At 49.2% G+C, this 17,458-nt stretch overlaps 1 protein-coding gene across 1 annotated transcript in view; it reads left to right on the top strand.

Moving 5' to 3' along the window:
- Positions 1-17,458, top strand: part of RUNX1 (RUNX family transcription factor 1) — a 172,376-nt gene that overhangs the window by 92,704 nt on the left and 62,214 nt on the right. Inside the window, exons 3-4 of the mRNA XM_030477907.1 lie at positions 3,291-3,544; positions 8,519-8,675. Of these exons, the coding sequence (XP_030333767.1) occupies positions 3,291-3,544; positions 8,519-8,675 (411 nt within the window). The remainder of the gene's footprint in view (positions 1-3,290; positions 3,545-8,518; positions 8,676-17,458) is intronic.

Genomic DNA, 17,458 nt, shown 5'->3' with positions numbered 1-17,458 from the left:
GGCCCCGCCGCGGAGCTGCACCAAGGGCCGCCCCCGGGGCCGCCGCCGCCGCCTTGCACAAGGCCCGGCGACGGGCAACAGCAGCGGGCAGCAGCCCCAGCCCTCTCCCGCGGCCCTTTCCCAGCCCGGCTCCCCCGGTCCGGTCCCCTCGGCGGCAGCGCCCACCCCACGGCCGCATTGCCCCCCGCCCCACCGCAGCTGCTGTCGCTCCCCTTCAAAGCCGGGAGCGCGGGGAGCACCGGGGGAGCGCGGCGGCCGCGGCTGCTGAGCTGGCAGAGGCGGTGTCCTGCGGGTGGCCGTGAGGAGGGACAGCAGTGCCGGCACACGGCGGGTCCGCGGCGCGGAGAGGAGGCGACACGCGGGAGGGCGAGGGGTGGGAAATTGGACGGAGGGAACCCCGAGCCCGCGCCAAGAGCACTGCGGGTACAGAGCGGGGCTCCGCCGCGACGGCGGTAGCGGGTCGGGATCGCCCTGTTCCCAGCCTGGGTTACGCCAAAGACGAGCCCACGACATTCGCGATTGGCACCAAAAACTAGAAAAGAAAACCACCAAAACCAAAAACCAAACCAACTCCAACCCTGCCCGAAAGGACAGCCACGCCTCCACCCAGCATCCTCGCTACCGGCTCCGCGGGCCCAGACCGGCTGGGACACAGGCGCCGCCAGCGCGGTGCTGCGCGCCCGCCGGCCCGGCCACGGTCGCGCTGTGTCGGGAGTGGGGAATGTCCCGAGGTTGAGGGCCCGGCGGCCGCCCCGACATGTAAAGCGGCGATGGGCGCCCCTCGGGGCCGCGTCCTTGTCCACGGGGCGGGAAGCAACGGGGCGGGCGGGGGAAGTCAGCCCGGCAGCGGCCTCCTCTAGGCCGCTGGTCCGGGTATTTCCCCTCTGCAGGGAGAAAAAGCCCCGGAACACACGCTACCGGGAGTTCTCCCGGAGGGCGCGGGGCTGCCCGGCGGGGTGCGCAGCCGAAGGCGGCCGTGTGCCGTGGCGGCGTCCGCGGTGCTGCGGGCACCAGCCGCTCCTCGGGGACTAGTAGTCCGTAAGTGGAGGGCAAGCGGGACCTGCACCAGAGGCAGGCAGAGCCGCGGGTCGCTCCGGCTGCCCTAAGCACCCCCCAGCAAACCGCAGGCGCGGAGCATCCTGTACGCGGCCGCGGCGGGCCTCGCCGGCAGCGGCTTGGCTGCGGTGGGCTTGGAGAGCGGCGACCTCCCTCCCTGCCTCCCTCCCTCTCGCGGGCTTGGTTGCGGTGATCGCGGTGTCCCGCCGACCCGGCGCTCACCCCCCGCGCCCCACGGTAGCGCCGGCGGCGGGCGCGCCAATTCCAGGAGACCCTGGCCCGCGGCCGCGCCCTGGCTGCTCCCGGAAAGGGCCGTGATTGGCCAGCGCCCTCCCCGTATGCAAAGCAGCCGGGGGAATGACATTCCTCCGCACTCCGCCCGCCGCAGCCGACTCGCTCCCGGCCACCTCCATTCATACCGGCGGCGGCGGTGGCGGCGGGAGCGGGGCACGGGGCGGACCCCAGCCCGGCCCAGAGCGAAGCGGCGGAGCCCGGCCCGGTTCGGCCCGGCCCGGCGGAGCTCCCGGCGCCGTGGTTGGCCGGGCGGGCGGCAGGAAGGCTGCGTTCCCTGCGGCTCACGTGAAGACCCGAGAGCTCTCCGCTGTTGGAAATGCGCTTCCTCTGAGCGGTCGTCCCGGCTGGAGGCTGTCACTTCTAACCCTGGCTGGCAACTTCGGGGGGTTTGGTCTTCCCCGCTTCTTTCTGTCTCTCTCCGTGGGGGTCAGCGGCTCCTCCACCGCCCGCCTGCCGCCACCTTCTCTTTTGCGGAAGGAAAGCTTTCACTCGTTCAAAAGTAGTGTTTTGGGGGGTTTTGGTTTTGTTTTATTTTCTTTTTCCTTAATCGGGTTGGGTTTTTATTACTGCTGTTGCTGGTTGGTTGCTCTTGGTTTTCGGTGTGTGCGCGGGGGCTCTCCGCGCAGGCTGGCGGTACCCGTCCCGCTGGCCGGAGGCGGCCGAGGGAAAAGCCATGCTTCCGAAAGCAGCCTTCCACCTGCTGCTGCGGTTAAAATATTGTTAAGCAGCCGGTTCCTGTGGCCGAATTAGAGGAAGACTGCCTCAGATACCGAAAAAAAAAAAAAAAAAAGAATTGGCAATGACTGCCGAAGTTGTTGCAGACTGTTGGTTTGACTGCTGAGGAGGACGTGAGCGGGAGAGAGAGAGCGCTGTTGCACACACAAAACCACAGAGAAAACCCACAATTTAACCAACATCCCCAAACCCAAGTTTTCAGCTGTGGACCTTTCAGCCTCAGAGCTTGCGATCGGCTGCGACCTTTCTTTAAATTGCTGAAAGACCTTACACCAAAGACAAGTGCAAAGACAGAGATTTAAAGCTTGAATGCCATGCACTGAGCTTTCCTTTTTTATTTTTAATTTTCTTTTTGCTCAAAGATGATTGAAAGGTCATGACATGAGTACTCTTAGAGCACCGCGAATCAAACTACTGAAGCTCATTTTCAAGGCTGCTTAAAAAAAAAAAAAAAATACTCGCAGAGAACATTAATGGATTCCTGTTGTGTTTAAATTCTCTACAGATTATATTGTAAATATTTTATGAAGTACGGTATATCTGTGTGCGCGGGCGTGTGTGTACGTGAATATATATATGCAGTCGTAGCCAGCTGACCTTTGATCAGGCAGTCTAGTTCGCGTACCGCCGTCTCTGAAGACTGACCCCGAAATTCCCTCTCTTAAAGAGCGACTTTTGCCTACGGAAGACGCTGATGTATTTCGTTTTCTCTTGGGACTGTAGAGAAATCACCTGGAAGAAACTGATAGGCAACTGACTCCCTGGGAAGCCCAGGCTTTGCATGTGTTTCTGACCGCGTCTCGTATGTGACTTGCCTCAGTTTCTCCACGGTGCTTGGGAATTTGGAAGGAGCTTGCCCCCTGATAACTTTCTGCGCCACGGCCGCAGAGTAGATGCCCGGGCGTTGCGGCAGAGCCCCGCACGGACGACCCCCCTTTCGCTTATCGGATTAACGTGATCTGCTCTGTCGCGCCAGGAAGCCAAGAGTTAAGTCTCGGCGCGCTCGCTATCTCAGCCGCCTTCAGCAAAAAATTAACTTTGGGGACTGGCGTAGAAACAAGTTTCCCCCGGGTCCTCTGCCTGTATCCGTTTATGTTGGTCCCCAGAGAGCAGATCGCTGAAGAGTTCCGCTCGTTTCGCTGTTTTGTAAAAACTCTGTGGAGGTCTTTCACTCAAAAGGCTTGTTGTGATGCGTATCCCCGTAGATACCAGCACCAGCCGCCGCTTCACGCCGCCCTCCACCACGCTGAGCCCGGGGAAGATGACCGAGCCGCTGCCGCTGCCCGGCGCCGAGCACAGCGGCGCGCTGCCGGGGAAGCTGCGCGGCGCCGACCGCAGCATGGTGGAGGTCCTGGCCGATCACCCCGGGGAGCTGGTGCGCACCGACAGCCCCAACTTCCTCTGCTCCGTGCTGCCCACCCACTGGCGCTGCAACAAGACGCTGCCCATCGCCTTCAAGGTACGTCCGCCGGCTACCAAAATCGCGCTTCTGGGCGGGGGGCAGGGGCGGTGGGGAAGGCAGGGCAGGGCACGCTGGAGGGCATGAGGCGCCGACCCTCGGGCTCGAACCCGCACCGGACCGGGACCCGGCGGGACGGCTCTCCGCGGCGGGGAGGACACGTCGGGGATGGCGGTGGGTCGTAGCCGGCCCCGCGCCTCCTTCCTTCTATCCTTCTTTCTGTCTTCTATCCTCCCATCCTTCCTTCCGCGGTCTCTGCCAGTCGAGGCGCGGCTCTCGCCCGGGCTCCGGGCAGCAGCAAGCGGCGGCAGCGGGGGCATGAGTGGGCTGGGTGGGCTGCCCCTCTGCTGCCTCCCTCTGCGGCCCATTCATAACTTTGGTGTTAAAAGACGGCTCTGCTCGAGGGGAAAAAAAAAAAGGTAAAAGGCCAGGCCCGAGCAGTTTGGCTGCCCTGGGACCAGGTGCCGGCGCAGGCGTCTGCAGGCGTCCCGGACCTGAAGGAGCCCCGGGCTCCCCCAGAAACCGCCAGCAGCGGCGGCGGGTCCTTCTGCGGGCAGCCCCGCGGCGCAGCGCCCTGCCGGGGCTTCCACCGGTGTTGACACCCGCCCGCCGTCGCAGACGCACCGGCAGGTCCCGGTCGGGAGATGCCGGGATTCCTCCCACCAGGCTGCCAGGGGTTCTGCGGAAAACACACCTTGCCTTCTTTTGGCTGTTTCTAAAAGAATAGTAAATGTCAGGGCCTAGCATGGACGGACCCTGCGGCCGCTTGGGTGTCCCTTGTTTCCTTTGCTAAATCCGTCCTTGGTAGGCCAAGTTAAATATAGAGCCAAAGATGGGGGAGCACACACCGGCTCCCCCCTGCCACGGACCGCCGCCAGCCGGGCTGCGGTGCGGGGCCGGGGCTGCCGAGCGGTGCCCCCAGGCCGGCTGCGGGCAGGGAAGGAGTAACTGCTGCGTTTTCCTACCCTTCACGGCCTGCTGTCCCGTTAGCTGGGTTCAGGTAAAATTCATCCCTCCACACACCCCTTTGATCACGCTCTTTTTTGACTTGGGTCTGTCGCTAACTTCTTGAATGCGGTGATTTTCTTGCTACTGATGTGGATACGCTTCCGAACAGGGGAAGGAAAAGGTAATTATTCTCGTTATCCTTTTCTCCGAGGAGGGAGCCGCAGAGACATGCAGCTCCCTAGGAGCCCCGGGGTTAGATTTAGGTTCGGGATTTGACTTCTTGCTTTCTTTTGCGGTCATTGCTAAACACCGACCGCTTCAGCACAACTTTTCTGGAGGCGAGCAGACCCCAGTCTTTCAGATGGCTTTTTGCGGGAAGAGAAACGAGGGAGAAGGGAATCAGTTCAGCTTCCAGAGCTTTGGGAAATCCCGCTGAGGAGGCAGGCGTCTTTAGGGATAAGTTTTAGGGAGAAGTGTGCCTAGAGAGTCTTCTCGGTTTACGCGTATGTGAGTCTGGGGAAACGGAGGAACCAATCGTCAGGGTCAGTTCCTAAATTCACACATTTAGATTAATTATTACACTGTCACCCACGCACTAGGCAACTGCTGCTAATTATTCGGGAAGCTCTGCTCCTGGAAGGCAGAGTTACGGTGTGGAACAGGCGTGAAAACCCGCTCCGCCCCGCCGGGAAGGCAGACACGCAAAGTCCCCAAAACGTCGCCGGTGTTTCTCCGAGGGGGTCCCTTGCGGCCGGAGGCCACCGCGGCGGCTCCCGCCGGGCCACGCGTGGCCGCGTCCCAGCCCCGGTCAGCTCCCGGCGGGGAACGGGGCAGGGGGGACGGACACACACGACAAGAGGCGGCTTACCGCAAGCGGTGCCGCCGCCGGGTGCCGGCTCCCCCCGCTGCCGCAGCGTCCGGCAGCGACCGGGGCCCCGCTGGCCCTCGGCTCCCCGGCCACGGGGAAAGCCAGCGGCGGCGGCTGCCCCGATTATGTGAAAAGCAAAGGCGGGGGGCTGTTTTTGAGAGGGAGCCACGCTGCTGTCCTTCCTCTTTCCGCCCGCCCGCGGCCGGCGCAGCCTTCCGCGCTCAGCCGCAAGCCCGCTCCCAGCTTCTGCAAACAGAGGAAAGGGTCAGCTTCTCCAAACAGAGGAAAGCAAGCGTTTGTAACGCTGGGAGCGTTGAACCTAGAAATACGCATGTAAAAACAGCCCCAAAACCCAGGAGAGCGTTTCCTAAAGCGGTGGGCTAGGAGGCACCTGCTCGCTGGTGCTCCTCGCCCCCCCGCCAAAACTCCCGCCGTGGACCGCTGAGCAGTGAGTCCCGAAATAGTTTGCCACATACAAAACTACCTCACTGGAAAAGCTGAATATTTGCAAAGGCATTTTTTAAAGGTGTGGTTTTTAAGATCTTTTGGACCAGGAACTAGAAAATTCAGTTCAGATCATTCCTATGCTGCCAATATCTTATTTGCATCTGAGTTTTATTAACTATTTGCTAAGAACTATTGTGTCAAGAAAAAGAGTCAGAGAGTTTTCTTTTCACATTTCCTTAGAAAAATTCACTCACGATGTTTAATCTTAGGATCAGGATGTCATTTTAAACCAAAATGATCATTTCCACATATTATTTTTCTCTCAAAGGATGATTCTGAGAAACTTAGAAAATAATACCTAATAACTCTAATAAGGTGCCATATAGATTAATTGTCCAAACGCTGTTAAGAAAGAATCTAAATCTTTATTTTAAAGGCCAATTTTGGTTGATTGATGCAGCAGAAGCAGATAATTGAGATACCCAGCAGCACTGCAACTCTGATACTCCTCTCACTTCTCTGGAAATGAGTATTTTTAAGAGCTAAAGACTACAACAAAGTGCTAGATAACTCCAGTCAGCAAGTCCCAACTTATCTGTTTAGTCTTTTTTGTAATGTAAATGTTTGTATTTCTGTTTCTATTGTCTGTGATTTCTAAGTCTAATTTCTTTTCTGGTCTGTGTTTCTCATATTTTCTTCACGTGTCTTATTGCTGAGGCTGCCTTCAGTGTAATTTGAAAACAGAGATTTAAAATAGTTGTCCTGTAAGAGACAACTCCCCTGGATTCATGAAGGTTTTTCATTACTTAAAATGCTAGCATATATTTCCTTAAACAAACATGCAAATATTTGTATCGCAGGGAGGAGAGGGTAATGCCCTGATTTTCCCCTTTCCCTTTCTTGTGCCTTTGATATATGTGCATGCATTAAGGCTTTATGGTAACTGTTTAAGAACTGGGTGAGTGCGTTGGGTTCGCAGTTGCTGATCTTACGGGGCAGTGTGCCTCATGAGACAACACGGTGCAAGGAGAAGACTTCCCAGCTTCAAGTGCTCAAGCAGGGAGTCATTTATGCCAAGATCAGGGAAACATGAAAAACGCGACGCTGAGCATAGCGCAGGCCGCAGAAACACATTACAGCACACGGAGGAGAACAAAAACCCTAAAGTCCAGGCCACAGAGGAATGGGAAAGAGGAAGTTGAAATAGATACGTAAAGAGGGAATTTTGACACAGTGATTTTAAGTTTACATGTGGAAGTGAAAATAAGGGTTATCGGTGACAAATGGGAGAGCACAGAAGTGAGAAACGCAGCCTCCTATAAAAGGAAAGGCTGTGAAATACCTGGGACTGGAGGTCTCTCCCGTATTATGGGAGGTAGCTATGGCTGGGCAATAAGCATTGAAGACAGATTGAGTAAAGACGCTGCTGGTCCTGTGTAGAAAGAACAAGTGTAATTAGAAACTAATAGAAATAAGACTGGGCCGTGACAAGTTTCAGTCCATTATAACTGCATGGACATAAGCTAGAAAATCCTAAGAGGAAGGAAAAATATTGAGCTGCAACTCAGAGGACATGATGCAGGACTACTTCCTTTTAGAATGTGTAAAAGGGGAAATAAAAACTAGCTAGATTTTTTTCTTTTTTTTTCTTTTTTTTCTTTTTTTGGTAGTAGTCCTGAGGTTGCTACTATAGACTTAAGTGGGGGAACAGAAACGGCATCTAAAAAAAAGTATGGTAGGAGACCTAATTCAAGCTCTTACTTTTGCTATAGTAAATCAAGAGAAACACCAGAAAGCCATTCAATTGTAGCAGGGTAAAATTGTATTGAGAATTAAGTCCGGCTCTAGAAAATAAGATAAAATTAAATTTTTCATCGTTTAGCATCATAGACACAAGACAGAAAATTTAAGGTTAGAAATCTCTGTATCTCTCAGCACACTGCACCAAAAATGCAGAAAATCCTGAGTTCCTAAATATTTGTTTGATAGATGCTGGCACCAAGGAGCTACAGCGCAAACATTTCAGAGCAGGTGAAAGCCTTTGGCTGAGCGATTGCAGATTTCATTAGTTCAGATCATGGTTTCCATCCATCAGGTTGCGGGTGAGGTTTTAAGTCAATAATTTGCTTTCAGACTTCTGAAGGAAAAAAAGAAATTGTTCAGAAAGTTGTGATTAAACATTTGACCGAGGCCTGCTTTTCCTTGGACTCACTCTGAATTTGTGCTGGGGCAGCTCTGTTCAGAGCAGCGGGAGGAAAAGGTAGGGAACTAGTGCAGCTGTGGGGACTCTGACCCTCTGCCTCCATGAGACGATTGGTTTGGTTTTGTTTTCTTTGGAATTTTACATTACATTTCCATCATTGTGCTGACTCCGCTGGAGCTTAAAAGTAATGCTACTGATGTAAATCAGACCAGAATCAGCTCCTGTTACTTGGATTTATTTATTGGCAATTACAGAAGTATATCTTGGAAGGCTTATTTCATGTATTTTCCGTGTCGGAGTACACGAATTACACTGTTCATTTCAGAGGTGCATCAATGTAAAAAACTTTTCTGTAGGTCTGCAAACTAGGAATATAAGCGATTCTCTAAACAACTTCTTAGTCTACATAGATTTTTGCTGTTGCTTCTTTTTCCTGTTTTATCATGTTACTTGTTAAATGTTAAATGTCGCGTGAGGAAGCTGAGGCTTCTGCCCCTTGATTTTGTAGGTGGTGGCCTTGGGAGACGTGCCCGATGGGACGCTGGTAACAGTGATGGCTGGAAACGATGAAAACTACTCTGCAGAGCTCAGAAATGCCACAGCTGCCATGAAAAACCAAGTAGCAAGGTTCAATGACCTCCGATTCGTGGGTAGAAGTGGAAGAGGTATGTGTTTGTTCTCAACTACACTTGGGTCATGTTCACCATTTATGTCAAGTTCAGGTTACGTGGAGGGAATTCGAAGATGCCGTCTATTGAGTTTTCTGCAGCAGGGAATGCCGCAGGATCTGACGCAGGCCAATTCCAAAGGCACAGAATTAGCTGTATGTTTTTCTTTGTTTTCTCCCAGCCTGTCCTCCGTGTTACCTCAATTTTTAAACAGTGGAATCTCATTTGATAAAAACCACAAACCTCACATAGACAGAAAATCACATTTGACTCCGGAAGCCGGTCCATCAAATTTAGAACAGCACAGTATTACCCATATTCAAGGTTAAATAGCATATTTTTAATTTAAAATGAGAATTTTCAGCTTGTATAAAGACTCATGACCATTTCAGGGCTCCCAGGCACTCTCTGCAAAAGCTGGTCTGTGCAAGAGAGTGAGTCAACCTAAAATTACAAGTAATTCCTGCATAGATCTAAAAATTTTCTGAGTTCATCACAACCCGATGAAGGCACAAGGCACTTTTTCTGGTTTTTATTTTTCTGAAATAAATGTAGAACAATATGCAGTAGTCATATTATTTAATGTGGTGCTGCGAAAATGGATAGGACAAATCAAAACAGAACAGATGAATTTAGTATCTGGCTTGCCGTATCTCTGTAATAACCAGTAATTACCAGTATGTAAATAAAAAGGCCTTATAAGCATAAATAACAAACAAGAGTCAAAATTGACTTAGACTAGAACTATATTAAATGGTTTTAGGAAGCTGCAGTCAGTACCTGACACGTGGGGCTTGCGTCGCATATGAGTGAGCAGGTGTACAAAGCTTGATCCAAAAGCCCATAAAATCAACAGAAGGACCCTTCGCAACTTCACTGTCTGGCTCCAGTCCATAATTTTAAACCCCATAAATTGCAAGCAGTTGTGTTTACCTTTCTATTACAAGATTATTTTAAGCACTCCTCTTGTGTTACTGCCCTTGTTGCTGTGAGTAGCGTCCCGTGCATGGGTCATGGGGGCTCAGTCAAACCCACAGAAGAGGAGCCAGGGAGCTTCAAGAATGAAAAACTATCACAACTTGCATATGATATTTATGTACTTTTCTTCTGTTTAATTCGTATCTTTAAGTAAAATCGGAATGTAACATCATGCTGTTCCAAACACAGCAGTGTTATATAGGGACAGTTCAGTGCTGTGACACTCACAAATCAAAATAATAGTGTCTACTGCACTTAATTAGGTTTCTGTATGCTACCTTTTTAAATAAGTTGTGCGATGCTATCTTTCTGAACCAGATTGAGTGCTAAGGGCTCCCTCTCTCCCCATGCGAGCATCCGAGCCATCTCCTGATGTGTGGTTGCACGCATGGTCCTTACAAACACGAACAAAGTTAAGAGCATGCCTCAGGAGAGTTACAAAGGTGACCCACTTCTGCTCACTCACTCTCAAAATGTTTTATTCCAAATGGGAGATGGGTCAGGCTTCAGACCAAGGAAGTTATCCTGATTATACACAATAGCCTTTATTTGCCTTTGAAGTGAAATGCATCTGTAGATATTCTTCCAATATAAATACAGTCAGCAATTGTGGAAGAGCACGTCCCTGTTGAAACATAGGTGCAAGCAGTAAATACATTTTAAGAATAAAATGCCAATCCAGTCCCTCTGTATCCTGCAGCATTTTTAGCTGAGGATACACAGGGAGATGTCTTTTAAATCATGTTGTTTGGGCTGTCTTCAAAATGCACTTGGTGGAAAACACCCGCAGCTGAGAACGTAGCTTTGTAATGCTAGCACAGAATAATAATAGGGTAATGCAGAGAAAATTATATCCATTTACTGAAAACATGAGAGATGCTGTAATGTCTAAAAGTATCAGTCATTAAACATGTTCATTTGTTATATTAAAGGTACCACCTTTTCAGTAAATGGAATTTGCATTATGATTCAGAGATGACTGTTTAGAAGATTCAAATGAATAGCTGGCAAAGTGGCGGAGAAGCTAATAAAAACAAACCTGTAGTTCAGTTCCTGGCCATGGTAATGAAGCTAGAAATCGTAACAGTGAACTGTGTGAGTTTCAAGGTCAAAATCCAGTGGCTGAGAGTGAACAGACCCTATTCATACAGAAAAACTTGGTGGGGAGCATCGTTGAGCCCCTTACCCTGCTGTAAGTGGTTGCTAGTAGCCAATCACTCATGCACAGACATAAACCTTGTCCTGTCGTACTGTATTCAGGTGCTCAGGTTCCTTTAAGCAATGGAGTGATTTGGGAACGCTGCTTGCTATTAGTCAGTCTTCGAGGTTAAATCTCATCACCTCCACTGGCTGCCCATCTTTGGAACGAGTGACTAATGTATGCTTTTGTTTACTCCTGGAACAGGGGATTGTTTTCAAAAGGTGGGGATTGTGTGCATTTGGTATGGGATTTCTGAGGTGCTGTTCTGTTGAACTTGTATAAAGCCTAAAGTATAAGGTAGCTGCTTCAAAGGGCATTGCTTCCTTTGATACTTCGCTAGAGGAAAATTAACCGAAACTTTGTTTGCTGTGTAATTCTTGAGTTTGAATAAGTTCAGTGGCCACCAGTGATAATGCTATTCCAGGAGTAATATGTGAACAGTGACTGAAAGTTCACGTTGGTTACGGTCAGAGTGGACGCTTTTTGTATATGTACCTCAGGTGATATAAAATCCCAGCTGGAGAATAAGGAACAGCTTCTACCAGTGACAGTTCCCTGTGCATCGGTTATCGCCCAGATGCAACCATCCTCATTAAAAGCCTTGCTGAACTGATGGCAAGCCACTGCTCTCTCCCTTGTAGGAAAGCAGGAAATTGTCATTCTTGACACTCTTGATATTTAAATATCCTTATGTGAGCTTTACATGAAATCTAGCAAGACAGTCCGACGGCTGTTTCAAATGTAAGACTATTGTCCACGTTTTCACCTGAGTGAATAAGTGGCTGTGTGCTGTGAGAGAGTTACAGCGATTCCCCCTGTTTGGGGGTCTGATCCTGCCCGTCAGCCAGAGAAGACACACGAAAACACTGGCCAAAGCTTAAAGAACCAAACTGCATTTCAGCGTTCATTTCACATCTAACAGCCAGCGGTTGCCCCATGTTGCTCTGCCTGTGCCCGTTGTTCAGAATTACAGAAGAAACAAAGGGCACTTGATTTTCTTGACACCCAGAATGGGAGCTGAGAATATCACAGGTCACCCAAGACATTGAGATGTTGTAGAAAAGCAATTTGGCTCACTTTCCTGAACAAAACAGATTTACATTGGAATTGGCTAGGCTCCAGAGTTACTATTCCTCACCCTAGTTTGAGAATGCTACTGGGAAAACCTGCCTGTCTGGCTTGTAAGCCTGGTAAGTAATTTCTGAAAGAAAAATGTAGTTTTAAACTTCAGCCAATTTCAGCCCCCCTCACCTGATTACCTGGTTAAAATAAATTAATCTTTATTTTTCTCCCTCCGTTCATAAACACTTCTAGCTTCAAAATGCTACTACTGTTTTCTTAATGTATAATGAACCGGTTTAGGTTACTATGATGAAATAAATCTGATGCAAAATGACTGACACCATAGAGGTTCATTGGATAAAATTAAAAATAAATAGTTATTTTGGAGAGGGAAAGCTTCATGGCTTGGTAGGCATTACATATTTTCCTCATGGAATCATTAATCCCAGTAACTATCGTCTTTGTAGAACGTAACATTAAAAAAACCCTAACAAATAAACATGTTTTCCAGATGAAAACTATTATTAATAGGTTATCATAATAGTAAATAAAAGGGGAAGTGTCTAGGCTTGTTGCAGAAGATCTCTATCTGAAGCTAAGAGTTGGAGCTTCACGATAGCTATGCAGCAAGGTCTTTTTAAAAACTGTGTTTTGGGAAGGACTGAAAATTGAGCCTACGTGTATGTTTCCTACTAGCTGTCGGGATTAAAGTCATGAATAAGTTTTGTGAGAGTTTTCAGTTTCCACAGAGCCAAAGAAGTACTCGTTTTTCACAGGTGTAACTGGTAGGAGAACACGAGAGAGAGAGATCTATTACCAAGCATAACCAGCAGTTTCTGCTATCAGGACTCTTCCTTCTGGATATCATTTTGGGGAAGAAAAATCACTTTTAAGCTGGGATCTCAAAAATACTTAAACTCCAGAAATTACTGGCCTGGATTCTGAGTCCAATTATTTTAATTAATCTTTCTGAAGTCAGAATTTTGCTCCTTCTGTGCAGCTTCAGCTTGCGGTTGCATTATTTGAGCACTTTGTTAAAATTTGGTTTCTTTTTTTACTTAAACGCATTCAAAATTATTAAAAGTATGTGCAAAACAGAAGAGGAGGCTATTCAACAGGATCGTAAAAATCAGTATTAAGCAGCCGGCTGGGTCCTGGTCCAAGCCATTGGAATGCTTCAGGGGACACAGTATCAGATACTGGAGTAACAATGAGCCACGTTTGCCAGACAGGACAAAAATAGAAGAAATCCAACAGCAATGAAAACTGAAAAAAGAGTCAATTCGTAGGGTTTAAAAGCAACCACTTATTTATACTTTGGATTGATAAGTATGTGGCGCTATCAGGATGCTACATCCAGCAGGAGAGTGGTTTGACTGCAGGGAGATGGGCAGCTCCTTTGAGCCATCCTCCAGCCCTGCTATTGCGCTGGGCATGGGCAAGGCTGGCATGGCCCTTGGGAAAGGGAAGCAACCAAAAGAAGGGGCCACACTGCTGGTCCTTACCCCTGGTGTGTGTCAGAGGGTCGGTGTTTATCGCAGGGCTCTTCTCCTACCAGTCAGGCCAGGAGTGCTGATTTATGTTTAGGTGATTCACAGTTTGTTGGTTGTGCTGTTAGTTTTAATCAAGATTCCTGTGTAAACCGAGTAGCCGTGGAAGACTCCTCATGCTGGTACAGAGGAGTAGATGCCTATTTCAGGCCAAATACCCTGGTTCGGCTTTAGATTGATCAGCAAACTCAGCCCCTTCAAAACGACACTGCCTCCGTGCTGGCCTTTGGCAGGGACGTAATAGCAGGAGGAGGGGAGAGGAGGTGAGAAGACTTTCTCGCTACACCAGTGCCCGAGTCGTCTTCAGCACACAGTCGCTACGTGCAGCCGGGTTTGCACGAATTGCTGATTGTGTAAGAAAGTATAAGTATGATGCAGCTCCGCACGGGGGTTTGACTCGAAAAACATCATGTGGTCTGTGAGGCTGAGCATGACTGCGGCTGGCTTTGCCAGCTCCCAAACACTCTCTGCTGGGTTACTTCAGATTTTGTCTGGGCGAAAAAACTCTCGATCAGAAAGCGTCAACAGGAGAAAAATAATGGCAGAGCGATTTGGAGAACTTCCTGTCTCCGGGAGCATTACTGCTGTAAACAGTGGCCATGCCAAGTGCTGAACCACTGCCCTCAGTCCAATAACAATAAATCTATTTTTTGGTTCTGCAGAGCTCTGCTTGTACACTTTTGAAACTCGGGCTAATGACGAGGATGAGGCAGACACTGTCCTCTGAGCGTTTTCTTCTTTTTTTCTTTTTCCATGCTAAAACGAATAGGAATTGGGTTTACTAGGATACTACTTAGGGGAAAAAAAGTACCTCTCGAGATGAAAAGGTTAGAGAGTTTCAAGAGAGCTGTTTGCCCTTTTATTTTCCTTTGGTTTTATTTTGCTTTTTTTTTTAATTTTACTATGCCTTTCCTCAGAGGCTGCATGAGTTCTGGTAAAAAAAATAATTATTTTTGTGCATACCTATGTACCTATATATATATATGTACCTGTATTACAACTCAAATAACAGCTGCTGTTTTGTCACCAAAATAAAATCATTCTGAGAGATTAATTAGGACCTGAGATGAATTAGGACCTTGGCTTCAGGTCTGGCTAGTGAACTTTAGCTGACTGTCCTAAGGCATGCAGTTCTTGTCAGCTCATTCAAGATTAGCAGAAGCGAGGATGCTTACAATTTTGTCTGGGCTTACAATTGCTGTCAGGAGAATCTTTTCCAGCACAGTCATGTGCATAAACCCTCAGCAGTCTGAATCAGTCTCTGTTCCCTTCTAAAACCCCTTTAGCAGCAGAGAAAAAATAGCCTTTTTTTACCTTAATGTTGTGCGACTCTCCAACTCTTTTGCTCCCTCCTACTTCTCCCCTGTTTTCCCATTGTTACCGTATTTCAACACAGTTTTCTCCACCTCTCCAAGTCGTCCTTGTTCCCTTCATCTGTCCCACATCAATCTCTGTCTCTTGTCCTCTTTCCTCTATTGATGCTATTCCTGCCTGTCCCCTTTGAGAGCTGTTGCCTCTCAGCACAGGTTGGTATTCCTTTGTGAGCCTTTATCACAGGAGCAGGTTTTGACCTCAGAGTGTGCTGCTAGGAATTATCCTAAATTCTTCCCACCCTTTCCTACTGTTCCCTGTGGGGATGGGGAACTACCTGCCGTGTGGTGCAGGGGGGGAGCAGGCAATGCATGGGGAGGAGGTTCTGGAGACTGAGGCGAGGCGAAGAGAAGCAGCTGCATTGAAGGCTTGATGCTGTAAGAGCTCTTCAGCGGGGCGGTGCTTGGAGCAGTGTGTATGCACATCAGTTCCCTGAAGTTTAGGGAGGAGCTGGAGGGAACACTTTGCCAAGGCCACAAAGTTTCCACAGGCTAGACTTCATGCACCACAACTGCAATGAAACCACATCGGTATCTGAGGTCACAGGGGTTGCTCTACGTTTGAAAGTTGCCTCTGGTGGAACTTGGCAGGTTCTGAGTTCGTAATGGCAGTGTTATCTCCCCCATCACTGACTGCATGGATATCCATCGAGTGACCCCAGACCTCTTCAGAGCTCTGAAATCAATGCACATTGCATTAGCGTAATGACAGCACAAGGAGTCCTTCCTCTAAGAAAATGAACTCTGAGTAAACAGTCCCAGTGCACACTCCCATGCTCAGCTAGCTACTGAAGAAGTGACTTGTCAGGTTGTCTTTTGGTGTTCACCTGCTTTAGGCCACTGCAGGCGGAAGTCCCTCACTTGCTAAAATGGCCCTGATGATCATAAAAGTGCTCCTTGCCTGTTGTATTCAGAGCAGCATGTTGCTCTTCCAGTGAACCCACACCTTCCTTGTTCCCTGTACCTGGTGCCTCTGCCTGCAGCCATGCTGAGAGGTCATCATCTTCATTACTCCGCAGGGCAGGAGCATGTTTGTTCCCAGCTCTCGCACTGTACCAGAGCACTGAGGTATGCCAGCACCTGGCTGGACAGGTAGCCAGGCTTGGGCTGGTCCCAAATGAAAGCCAGTGCTGGAAAAAGAGAGAGGAACTGAGAAAAATCCAGGTTTCAGAGGGCTTTTTCTAGGTTCACGGGACAATGCGCCATGAAATGAAGGTGCCTCAGAACAGGATCTGCCAAAAACCACAACACCCATTACATCGAGGTTTTCCTGGTCTGACGATTAGGCAAAGGATGAGAACAGGGCTTCGAGGGATGAAGAAATCATGGGTTCAAATACAGAAGCAGTCCTTGGAGAAGAGAGTGGAATGAGGTGCTCTCCTCACCCCAAACTCTGCAGCCACCAGCCCCGAGAGCCATGCGTGCAGCACCCCTCTGCCTGAAGGACGACCTCTTCCAGAAGACGTCCAGCCCTTGGGGCCACCAGCGCTGAGGATTCTGTACCCCACCAGAGCCATCTGTCCATGGCCCTTCAGGGAGGTGCGAAGTGTACATCTGAGGTGCATCCTACAAAGTGGAGACCTTCCCTGAGGAAATGCCATTAATGCTTACAGCAGCCGCCTTGAGAGGCCGTCAGTGGGTGAGCCCCGAGCGGCACCTCCTGAACCAAACCTTCCAGAGGAGAAGGGGCAGAGGAAGGCTCAGGCTGTGGGTTCAGGCCAACTGACCATGCTGAGATGCTCCTTCCTGGAGGCTGAGCTTGCAGCCTTGAGGGCAGGAGGCTGTTTAGCAGGGGAAGCCCCCTCAGATATCCTCCACGGCTGCTGCTAGGCACCACCTGGATGGTGGGGCGGGAGGCGTGAGGGGTGTAATTTTGGACTTAAGCATTTAAATCAAACCTGAATCCCACTTTAGGCAGCTAAATCCTCTTGTGAATCTGGGCCTTAACCTTTTCATGTCTCTGTCATTGCCTGTAAAGTGTGGGTGATAATTTCTGCCTCAAAAAGATTATTAATGGTTTGAAATTATAGCTGGGTTAAGGACTGTTATTAGGCTTAAAGATCCCAAGGCATTTTCTGAGAGAAGGTGGTAGCTTTGCATTTAAGTAACTTCGTTTTGAACTGTCCTTTCCATCTGGTGTTCCTGTTGCTGTTTTTTCCCTTTCCCTGAACCATCCAGCAGTGACATAGCAATCTGCCGAATGATCGTTTCTCCTTTCCGCCCTAAAGCTGGATGCACTTCGTGGAGGCTAAGTCATTTCTGAGTACTTACTCATAAACAGCCCAAGCTCTGGTATAGAGAAGCACTTCATTCAAAACTAAAATGATACTGCACTGAGAAAAAAACCCAAAACAAAACACCAATGCAATGAAATTCCCTGATATGCTATAGCTCATGGCTTGAAAGCAGAGGTTCAGGTTTTGGGGTAGCCCACTCATAGGGGCACAAGAGATTTCTATTAGAGTCATCTCTGGGGAATAAATAATTCTACTTTCAAAATCTGTGTTTAAACATTAGTGACGTCATTTGTATACATTACATATATATTACCTCTTAAAAATATTTTTACAATAAGCATTGCATTTTAAGACTCAAACTGTAATCTCCTTGTGCTGCCAC

The sequence above is a fragment of the Strigops habroptila genome, chromosome 2, assembly GCF_004027225.2.
Source record: "Strigops habroptila isolate Jane chromosome 2, bStrHab1.2.pri, whole genome shotgun sequence".
NCBI lineage: Eukaryota > Metazoa > Chordata > Aves > Psittaciformes > Psittacidae > Strigops > Strigops habroptila.
Note: the sequence above shows the minus strand (reverse complement) of the source record. Positions and strands in the feature narration are given on the sequence as shown.